Genomic DNA, 12,390 nt, shown 5'->3' on the forward strand with positions numbered 1-12,390 from the left:
GAGCTTAAATAGGGTGCAAACCCAAAAAATTAGGGTTTGCCTCTGGCTTGAGTACGCCCAACATATGTAGGGGTTATCATGAAACGCACATGCAAAGGGAGTACGTCGTACGTACCTTGAAATAATGTTTAAGGTTCATACATGGCGACTCATGGCGACTCAGGCATTACAACTTGGCTTCATAACACCGTTGCCCACACCCAATACTCTTAGACTGGTAGGTGTGGTCAACGCCCACACCACGTTATTAGGAAAATGACAAAAAAAAAAACACGTTATAACGTGTTATGGTGGTAACAGGGAGTAACGCGCAGTTTCATAACACCTAATAACGGGGAAGGGGAGCAGTGTTCATGTGTTATAATATGCAATAACACCCAGTAACGCCGTTGCCCATACCCACCTCTCTTAGCATTTACGTAAAGGCAAAGGGACAAGAGAAAAGTTAATTGTTTTTCTTTTTTCTCGAAATGACGTCATTTCGGTAATTCCATAAACCTAACAATTATTTTTGTGCGAAATTTACTTAGGAAGTTCTTTAATTTTTTTTGTTATATCTTGGAAAAAGCTAATTGTTTGACGATGAGCTTTGGATAATTTTTAGCTTATAACTTTTAAATTCAAACTAAAGAAAAATGTATGATTGGTAGTACGACATTAAAACTATACTTTATGAAAAAAAATCATAACGCAAAAGTTACTTAGAAGCTTTTAAAAGTTTTTAAATTTTAACTTTTATATAATTCGATACATTTAAAAACTTATAATTTTTTTTCAAACCATTATATACAAATAAAATCTATATTGTTTCATCTTTTATCTACCAATTTTCAATTTGCTACCAATTTATTTTATTCAGTTATATTTTTTTGACTTTCATCTTTTAAATACTCTGATATTTATTAATTAACATTTTATAATGTTTTATATACAATGTTTTAAATAACATCAGACGTGACTTGACGGCAATGTCAACCTTCAAACTTTTACGAGTTGTGATGATCCACATCGTTTGTAAAGCACAACTTAAGGCATGAATTTTTTATATAATTAATATTTTTTATATAGTTTTTTTATTATATTATTTATTTGTATAGACACATATGACTTAAGACGATATTTTATTAAAGTTTAGCGTCAAACTTTTTAGAACCTGAGTTTATATCTTTATATAACTATATGTGATATTGATAAGTAATATTAATCATGCGTGTGAACTTTATAGTCAATTTTTTGTCTGATTCTGTTAAATTTATGAATCTGTATGGCTAATCGATGTTTAAACTTTGAATACAGGTTATATGATGTTAAATAGGAATGGAGAAATAGAGTTCTTGTGGATTTCATTCTTATTTTTTAATTATATGTGATTTTTTTTGGAATGAAATAGTTGATGAATTTGACTTGATCCAAAATATTTTGATCTATCTAATTTGGTTCGGTTATATAGTTTGATCCAATGCCCCAACATGCAAATTCTTGGATTCGCTACTAACCACCATTACAACCAAGAAATTAATTATCTAAAACTCAAAATCAATTTGCAATATAACCATAAAAATCAATTCAAACTTAAACCTAAAAATTGCTTGAAACTCATATTCCAACAAAAAAATGCATCATTGAATGGAGGTGGTTACACGTGTTGCATGGTTCACAAAAAAAAGGGTGAGATATATAGGTGTAGGGTGGTTTGCGCAAAGAGATGGAGATGGAGATGAACATAGAAAAATGTGAGCGGCGACATGAGGGAGGCCAACTGTTGTAAACGGAAGATGGAGTCTGTTCACTGGAGAGAAGGAATAGGAGACAGTGTCTTGCAATGTTTTTCAAAAACAAATTAGTAAAATGATGTTTTCTTTCTTCTTTGAAATTATGTAAGCCGAAGAAGATCACTAAAAAATTATGTATTTCTTGAACATTATATGTGGGTTTAATTGTGTTCTTGAACAAATAAGTTAGACGGACCTACAATAGTCCAAAATGGTGTTTATTAAACAATAAATATGAATTTAATGCCAAATCATGCATAAAAAAGAATTAAATGATTAAATGTATACATCAAAAAGGCCTATCTCAATAAAGTCTATGATTGATTTGAAAAACTTCTCGAGATTCGGTCATTGCCGTCTTCATTTAATGTAATTAATAGAAAAAAATGAAAGACAAAGAATTTGACATGGTTAGGATTTAAAGTTATATAAAAATGAAGCAATTATGAAGTTTTGTTATTTGTAAATGATATTATTCCCATCTTTAAATATATTTATTAGAACATTGAAATAAAACTAATATTTTGTCATTTGTCATAAAAATCATTATATTTTTTCTATAAAAAGCTTAAATGGTGAAGTTGAACTTCGGTCATTATCTTGTTTGCTCGTACTTGGTGTTAAGTTGCTCTTTCGTGCAATACTTACAATCCATATTTGCTGATAAAATTGCACCTTAACTCCTCTCCAAAAATGATAAGACGTTTGTGAATTACAAGTCGTCTTGTCTTCCGATGCGTCAACCCACAAATTGGCTAAGATGACTTTTTCCTCAGTTGTCCACATTAGAATAGGTTGCTTGCCTTTTCTTATGAACCCAACTAAGTCCAGGTTGGATTTTTGGAACATATCCAGGAAAAGGAGTGAAGTTGGGAAACATCATTTGGGGTTAAGTTTTGTGTTAGATAAAACAATGACAGGTCTTGAAATTGAAATTGATTGGGAGAGTAGATAAGAGTGTCATGTTGTGGCTGATAACAGATGTTGTGGAATCGAAACAAACATTGTTTCTAGTAGGTCAACTTGAAGTATTTATCCATGAATATGATTGGTTTCTTACGGATATTGGAGAATTGTTGGAAACCAGGTTAAAAAATATAATTAAAAGAGTATAGAGCATTCGGTTTTACTGTGAGTAAATGAGTTATTTGGGTTGCTATATACATAGATTATAGAGTATGAACAAAAATTGTTAAGGAAGCTAGGAAAGAGCATAGTGAATTTCTACTGTAAAGTCCGACCTCTCCGATCTTATGATCCAAAAGAGTCGCATTTTAACCCTTAGCATATAAAAATCAGTAAATCACAGCACTCTCGCTAACAAATGGATAAAATCATGAAACTCAACATCTCTCTACGCTCCGCCGCTCCTCCTCATAGTTTTCTCATTTGCTCCTCCTCCTCCTCCCTGAAGGTCTCATGCTTTAATAATATCAAGAAAACGACATGGAATAACGAGATGAGGGCGATTCCGGCTCGGGACAGAGTTATAGACATCGGGAAACACAAAGGGAAGATGTTAGGGATGCTGTCGTCGGAGTATCTGAGATGGATGTCAAAGAATCTGATAACCGGAGATTCCGAGAAATGGGGGAAATTAGCAGAGGATGTGCTGGAAGACGAGGTATACGCGGACAGAATGGAATGGGAGGTGGCGGAGAGACTCCTGACTGGAGAGGGCATGGTGGGGTCGTCGGGTAGTGGTGTTGCCGGCGAATTGAAGGAACTGAGCAAGAGGTTTGGGTGGGACTACGACGACAAGGTTGGGTGGAGCAAGGTTGACTTTAGATTGTTGGGGACATCCAAGGGTGGTCGGTTACCTAGGGTTCAAGATAAGCGGCAGCAGGTCGAGAGCAATTTCAAGAAACCTTCCGGGAAAGGGAGCAGCGGTGGTGGTGGTGTTGGGAGGGAGAAAAGACGAGAGAGGGCGGCGAAGAGAAGGGAGAATCAGACTGCTGTAGCTGGTAAAAGGAACACTACTGAGAAAGAAGAGACGGATGACGATAATGATGGAAGAAAGGTGGAGGAGATTAGCCGGAGCCGATTTCCAGGGCGACAATCTCTTATTAACAAGGTGCTACATGAGGAATGACGACGTGTATAGTATCGAGATTAACAGAATCAAAGAAGATGGGAATCGGGGTTTGAAAAATAACATGTTGCTAATCAATTGTTGGTTTTTCCATATTCATCATATATCTCATAAATTGGATGATATTGTGTTGAACTTGGTATGCCGATTTTCAAAAAGAAGGGTTCAAGCTATCAATTCCAGTTTAGGATTGGTACAATTTCAAGGGTGATGGATTAATGGATAGGTTGTTGTTTGGCTTTCTTCAGATGTATGGAGAAATTGAATCTTTTGGAAGTTCGTTTCTTCTCTTGGGTTAAAGATTGTAATCATCTTATTCTTATCAAAGGAATGAACGATGGATTGTATTACAGCGAGCTTTGGCAGCTATATTCAAAATATGGGATCGTGATTGATTAGCATCTTGCTAAGAAGTTGAGTAAAGTTGGAAAACCTGTTGAATTTGTGCAGTTTATTAATGTTGATAATGTGGTATAATGTTTTCGTTATCTGATTCACACTTTGATTGTCCACCATCATGAAACTTTGTTCCTAGCAACTACCAAATGGCGAAATGGGGTTTGCAGCGGTGGGAAACTTTTTTTTTTTTTTTTTTTTTTTTTTTTTTTTTTTTTTCACATTAGACCATGAAAATCATGTTTTATGTTTTACCTGTTAATGTAGTCATTTTCCATGATTTTAATAGGTTTACCGGTTGTTTTGAGTAAGTAAGTGGCATTTAATATTTAGTTTTTTTTTTTTTTTTTTTTTTTTTTTTTTTTTTAAGAATATGGTGACATGTATGATGAGTAAAAGTCCCCACATCTTAAATCCCCATTCGTCTAGCCACACACATTCACCATATCCATCTTCTTCCCTAAATCTTATTTTCTTTTCTCTTTTACAGCGGTCAAATACCGGAAAGAAGATGTGATGGTGTGTACAGTTTTTTTTTTTTAATTTTTTTAATTTAGGGTCTTGATTAAAGAGAAAAAAGCTACTTATTAAAAGTTTAATAATAAAGTTTAACCGGGGAAACCGGAAAAAATTATGATTTTAATGGTCTAACGAGCAAAAAAAATAATTTAATGACCTAATGGGACAAACGTCATTTTCCAATATTAAGAAATATATAATTTACACCCTTTAACTTTTCAGATACGTCCAAAATGCAGTTAACTAACTAACTGCCCTCATGTTTTCATATATAGTCCTTTCCTAAAAGAATCTTGAGAAAATTACACGGTTGGTCCCTATGGTTTGCTCTTACTTGCACGCTTCGTCCCTGGAAAGAATTTTTAACTCGGACAATCCCTATAACTTTATTTCGTTACCCGCCTAGTCCTTTAGTTAACTTTCCGTCTTATTTGGGGTTAGGAACTACTCACGTGAGTGGCACGCTGGGGGCATTTTTGTCCTTTCAACCCTACAACGGACTTAAAACTACTTCTCTTTCCTTCTTTTCTCAATCGATGCTTCCAGTTCTCCTCTTCTACTCCATTTCTTTTGCTCGTGAAGATTGAAGATCCACAAAATTGATTATGGTGAAATGCAAGTGTGGAGCTGTAGGGATCATACGAACTTCAGGAACAAAGAGAAATCCTGGTAGGCCTTTTTATGCATGCCCTTTACAGGTATTGAGTTATCAATTTTTTTGGTAATTTCTAGGATGAACCCTAGTTTGTGCTAATCGAGGGTATTGAAAACTTCAGGGACCAAGAAGTGGATTTATTTCGTGGGTAGATGAAGAAAAGCATACGTATGAGGCTGAAAGCCAAAATCTTGAGCTTGAAATCCATAATGAAGAACTTCAAATCCAAAATCGTGACCTTGAAATCCAGAATGAAGAACTTGAAATCCAAAATCGGAACCTTAAAATGTTGTTAATTGTCAGTTGGATTTTGTTTTTGGGATAATTGTTTACAAGTTGTAGTATTAGGTATTTCAGTAATGGTTTTTGGTTGAAGATAATCTAATGAAAGGGTAATATTAGCATGTTTGTATTGCTGCATTTTAATGAAATGGTATATTTAGGTACAATTAATAGTTGCACTTTGTTGTCTTATAAAAGATTACAATGGATTATTACCATCTTGTATTGCTGGAATTGGGAGAGAAAGGGTATCTATTGGTACAATTAATAGATGCAATGCAACTGTAATCTTTTGGTATTTTTCATTTAACATATGACCAAAAACATGCCAAATGAAATGACCAAAAAACATGCCAAATGAAATGACCAAAAAACATGCCAAATGATCCATTATATAACATTAAATGAAATGACCAAACACATGCCAAATGAAATGTCCAAAAACATGCCAAATGAAATGACCAAAAACATACCAATAATTGATCCATTAGATAACATTAAAACAAAAGCATTACATAAGAGTTTAACCAAAAACAAATGTCTAAGTACCAACTGTAATTGTTTTGGTGATACTAAACACAATACAGTTTAATCAAAATACAAACATCACATGACATAATAGTTTAACCACAATACAAACATCACATTACATAATAGCTTAACCAAAATAAGAGCATCACATGATAAAAGAGTTTACAATGGATCCTTCTCTTTTCCTTTCTTCTTCTGTTTTCCTTTCTCATTCTCTTTTCCTTTATCCTTCTCTTTTCCTTTCTCATTCTTCTTTTTCCCTTCTTCCCAACAGTTGGTAACTGCCCTTTGCAAGTCCTGGCATTGTGTCCTTTGTTGTTACATTTGGTACATGTAACAGTTTTTTGTGCTCTAGAAACTGTATTCCCTTTGATCATATCCTCTTTTTCTGTAGCTGACTTCCTTCGTTTCTTTTTTGGTCTTCCTATTGGGACACGGTGTTTTGGAGGCAACAAAGTAGTTGGACAAGGTGACTTAATCCACAATCTTCTACCATTTATCGGATCCACTTTGAAAGAGTACATGTTCCTCCAGGTTGATAGCCAATAACATTCATGAACAAAGGTTTCTGGAATACCAATTGCACCATTATTTCTCCTCATGTCCCAGATTGCAGATACAGCATGTTTGCATGGCATTCCAGTTATTTCCCACTTCTTGCATGAACAGGTTCGTTGATTCACATTCACTACACACTGATCTTGCCAAGGTCCACTCACTTAGTACTTCCCATTTCCAAAAAATGATGCTGTATACTCCTCTGCCTGATCTTTGATCTTTTGCAATAGCTTGGTAGCTGTTGGAGTCAAAGGGCCTGTTGCTTTGTCAATTTCTTTTTCAACATTCACAATCCTCTTCATGATGTACTCCCGGATGAACTCTAAGCAATTGATAATTGGTGTGTCACGTCCGTCTATTATTTTGCTATTAAAGCACTCACATACTATGAGTCATAACAACTAAATAATATAAAATACCCATAATGCCCCTGTACCAACAAGATGCTCTTTATTTGATGATTACCCCAAACTACCCTTTCTCTAAAATAAGGTGACCAGAGTGGGTGCATAACAAGTATACAACAATAGTTATCATATATTATAATATATAACATGGTCAAACCTGTAAAATGAGAACGTGCCCAATGTTGAGGTGGTATTTGTTTAAGCCACTCATAACATTCTTGGTTTAATTTTCTAACTTCTTCCATTTCTTTTTCAAACTCTTGCACAGTATATGTTGTTGAACAATTCCAAAGCAGTTCTTTAAACTTATCCCCTCTCCAACGTGACCTCATATTTTCGTGTATGTGGCGAACACAATAACGGTGCTCTGCACAAGGAAACAAATCTGCGATGGCAGAACTTAAACCCTACAAGAAAGATACATTATGTCAATGATTTCTTTTCCTTTAGATATTACTATTCAAAACACAAGAAAATAACCTTTTGCCTGTCTGATATAAATGTAAAATTTGAATTTGAAGCCAACCCTAGGTCATCACCCAAGTGAGTTAAAAACCATGTCCAAGAGTTCAGTGTCTCAGCTTCAACCACAACATATGCTAAAGGATATATTCCATTATTCCCATCTAAAGCCTGTGCAATACAATCCAATAAATAAAAGTAAAAAATAAATCAAAATATATGGTTCAACCACAACATAAGAGAAAATGTACCACATCAGATAAAATTTGACCATGGAAAGGTCCTTTCATGAAAGCCCCGTCTACCCCAAGAAAATCCCTCTTCCCTGCTGCAAATCCTTGCTTCAAAGCACCAAGGCACACGTACACGCGTCTGAAGGTTCTTGTCTCAACATCAGGATTTGGTTCACTTTCGACATCAAGCTTGATAGTGGTGTCTGGGTTTTGAGTCTGCACTTCTAACAAATAATCTTGTAAGATCTTGTACTGAGTGGCATAATCACCCCTGATAATTTTTAAGGCTGCTTCTCTTGCCCTAAAGGCTTTCATCTTAGAAATATCTACTTTGTAGATACGTTGAAGTTGTTCCCTTAAAGCCTTGACTGGAATTTTTGGGTTTGCTTCCACCAGTTGTAGAATTTGCTTTGAAAGAAACTTGTAATCACAAGCCCTAACCTTTCTTGTTTGAAGACATTTATGTTCACTAACATATGTTTTAACTGTCCAATCCATGTCACGTTTCCACTTACTGGCTAAAAGAACCCAAGGACACTTACCTTCTTCATTGACTACTTCTTGACCGGTCCCACCACCTAGGCTTGTTATGGTTCCCCTGCATACAACCCTTACTCTGTTTTTATCATTCTTCTCAAAATCCAACTCCCTTCTTGTATCTATTGCATGTTGGTTAACCATATCTTTAAACTCCTTTGACGAATTAAATTTCTGATATAAATAGAAAGGCTCACTGACTTGAGCATTTTCGTTCTCATGCGCCCTTCTAATAGCTTTAATCTTTTTGTTTCTTTCTCCTTCGATCCCATCATCTGATGAAGAGTCGGACAAGAAAAGTTCCATATCTATAACTTCAAGGTATGCTTCATTCCCATCTTCTGTAACTACATGATTCTTTCTTTTAGAAGCACCTCCAATCCACTCAACATCTGGGTCAACATTCAAGTGGAATTCTCTCATGTCAACTTCAACATCATCAATGATATTGTCTTCGTCCAGAAGAAAGTCACCATCTTGACTCTCACTATCATCACCACTGTTGATCTCATCACCACTGCTATTATCATCACTACTATGTTCAATTTCAGTTTCCATGATGTTTGCGTTATCACTTACCATGTCCACCTTGTCAATTGAAGGCTCATTTCTAGTAGGTGAAACAGGAGGGTTGTTTCTATTAGGCTCAAATGTCAACACATCATTAGGCTCAACTTGTGTATCATGCCATTCCAAAAACAATCTTTTTGGGGTACAATCAATCTCAACTATACGTACCTTAGATGGGTTTGGTGACATCGAGTATGTGTGTAATTTCGTTTGCCCGTGCTCTGTATACACCTCTATTAGCTTATGCTGGCCAACATATTTTGCTAAATGCCTTACATCATCATCTGAAGCTAAAGCAAACAAGCCAAAATCCAAATCGCATAGTGGCCTTCGAAAATGATAGTACATCTCCACATGTAGATTTTCATCGATATACCCAAGTTTCACCATCATGTCATCAATATCGTGAACACAGAAAGTCTCGATGTCTATTAAGTCAACGTATTGTCTCTTTCCGTTTACATACTTCCTTCCAGGAAAATCAGTAAACTTTCCACCATGGTTTAATAGCATGCAAAACATGGTCGGATGATCACCTATTAAGGAAATGCCCCAAAAATTTTGATTAACATTTGATTAGGGTTGTAGGATTTCACGAAGCAAATGCAAATAAAAACGAGATTAGGGACTAGGCGGACTTACCATATTGAAGACGAACTTCTGCTTCACTGATCATCCGTCCTCGTGCTTCACTTAAATTCCAAACCGGCATTGTTGATTATTTGGAAAAGCATACAAAGTTTTAGCTAGCGACTAGGGTTTTCGTTTGAGAGAAGAAAAGGAATTCGTCTGACAAGTGTGTGTTTGTGTGTGTTTTGGTTTGACGATGATCGGAATCGTAAAACCATCCGTCTGTATTCTAAATGGCGCTAATATATTGTAGGGTTGAAAGGACAAAAATGCCCCCAGCGTGCCACTCACGTGAGTAGTTCCTAACCCCAAATAAGACGGAAAGTTAACTAAAGGACTAGGCGGGTAACGAAATAAAGTTATAGGGATTGTCCGAGTTAAAAATTCTTTCCAGGGACGAAGCGTGCAAGTAAGAGCAAACCATAGGGACCAACCGTGTAATTTTCTCAAGAATCTTAACATAATGGTAGGTTAGCAAAGTCAAGACTTGATTAAACAGAAGGGTTTTATTATTATTATTATTATTATAAATTTATCAAATAGTTTTACATATTTGCCAAAGTTAACCTTTTAATTTAGTTTTAACTAGAGAAGGTTCCCCCGCGTTGCGGGGGTTAGAAGCCTTCAGTATTTATGGTATGTACAACCGAAATGTATTTTTGGAGTACCATGGAGGCGAGTGAGGTACCTGGAACAAACGACATCATCTCATCTGAATTAACCAAACATAAAATGGGTATTGAATTGATTTTAAGGAACGAGAAGAGAGAAGCACCTGGTATCGTAAGCAGAACTAAATTCAATTATCATTTGAACCAACCAAATTACAATTCAATTTGTCTAATGTCATAATTAAATTCAAATAATTAAATCGACTAAAATAGTCGTCGGTCTTGTTGGTCGTGATATGGCCGGAATCGAAGAAGGCTATTGTCGATCGATCTCAGAAGTCGTTGGGGGTGTCATGTGACATCCCCATTTTCATGGCCAGAAAAGACCGATTTCGTTTATGCTTTGTTTGAAAATCAGAGTAACATTTTAAATAAAAGTGTTGCGGAATTTATCCCAAAACAAAATATGATAAAGATTTATCAAAAGAATTTCCATAGAAATGTATTTCATTAAAAGACTTGGGATGTCATGTCCGTACAGATCAAAAGCATAAACAATACAATATAAGCCTTACTACATTATTTCATATCTACAGGCCTATATCCGTAATCCCTCGTCCAAACATCATATTTATGCTCAAGCGCCACTACCTGTAATACATAAAATTGAGTGGGTCAGGCTTGGGAGCCTGGTGAGCACATATGGTTTTCAACCCACAATAAATAAGTTTATTAATTTCATCAATCATAAATAACCCGATTACCCATTCCCGTTATCCTCACTTTACGTCCCTAAACACCTATCATAAGGGACCTAGTCTAAGGATCATCATCGGGATGGACACTACTGCTAAGGGGATTCCTTAACAATAAATGTCCTAAAGGTAGAGATGGCAAAAAAAACCCGTACCCGATGGGTACCCGAAACCCTAACCCGAGTCGACCGGGTAAATCCCCGAGTCAGGGCCGGCCTGAAGGCTGGGAGAACCAGGCCATTGCCCAGGGCAGCAAATGTAAGAGGCAGGGCCGGCCTGAAGGCTGGGCGAACTGAGCCATTGCCCAGGGCAGCAAATGTAAGAGGGCATAATTCTCCGTACAATTTTTATGGGTTTGTATTCGTTTGAGCTAATTTTTATCCTCGATTAACTCCCTCAAACAGGGGCAGCGACGCAACGGCTTGTATGGGGGCAAAAGAAAATGCATCTCCTATTTCAGAACACGAAGAGACACGTCTTCACGCCATTTCAGAAAACGAGGAGACGGGTAGCTTGCATAATTGAAATCTGGAATGCATCGCTCTATGTTTGTGAAGAGTGGATTTAAAGTGAAAGGCTTGAAGCTTTTCGAGTGAATGTATGTTTTGTTGAAGTCCTTGAAATGAAATAAGTATCCAGAGTATCTATTTTGGATTGGAATTAGCAAATGTTTTTCTTATTCTGAAATGTTTTATTTTTTTAATTATTTCTTACTTTTGTGAGCATATTCATCAAAATTACCCAATGGTGCTTCGTCTACTTCCATGGCTACCATCTTTATGCTAGGGAGAAAAAGATTGACGATTAGCCTAAAGTATGTTTCAATTCGATGTTTGTATAACCATCGGTATTTGAATTTTCTAATATTATGTCTTTTTTTTTCCTTTCGTTACATACATGAAAAAACTTGAATTTATGGGAGCATATACATAGCAATTCTTATTAATTTTGGCAATGTTAAAAGCGTATGCCAAATGTTCGATGAAATGTCTGAACGAGATAAAAAAAAACATTTGTCACATATTTTTTATGCTGTGATTTTTCTAATCTATCCACCATGTCATGAAAATTCACTGTAATATGATAAAAGGGTGGGATAGATTTTTGTCATGTTACTGAAAGCTTTTATAATTTGTATACAATCTTATATCTTTCTTAACCATTTTAGATTTCGCCTTATTTGTTTGGTCACAAAGTGTTAGGATTTTATCTTTAAAATTTATTAAATGTTATTTTCCTGTTGATTCGAGATGTGTTTTACGTGTGGATTATAAATATGATTTTTTTGGCTTGCCTGTTAAACATTTACTCAAAACAATGGCTTGAATTTTTTTTTAGCTTGTCTATTATACATTTACTCAAAACAATGGTATTTTTTAT

General features: G+C 35.6%; 1 protein-coding gene across 1 annotated transcript; it reads left to right on the forward strand.

Moving 5' to 3' along the window:
• The first annotated feature begins 2,954 nt into the window (after nucleotides 1-2,954).
• LOC111913904 (uncharacterized) lies at nucleotides 2,955-5,883 on the forward strand. Its single transcript, XM_023909617.3, has one exon. The coding sequence runs from the start codon at nucleotides 3,097-3,099 to the stop codon at nucleotides 3,862-3,864; it is 768 nt and encodes a 255-aa protein (XP_023765385.1). The 5' UTR covers nucleotides 2,955-3,096; the 3' UTR covers nucleotides 3,865-5,883.
• The last annotated feature ends 6,507 nt before the right edge of the window (nucleotides 5,884-12,390 follow it).

The sequence above is a fragment of the Lactuca sativa genome, chromosome 1 (assembly GCF_002870075.4).
Source record: "Lactuca sativa cultivar Salinas chromosome 1, Lsat_Salinas_v11, whole genome shotgun sequence".
Taxonomy (NCBI): domain Eukaryota; kingdom Viridiplantae; phylum Streptophyta; class Magnoliopsida; order Asterales; family Asteraceae; genus Lactuca; species Lactuca sativa.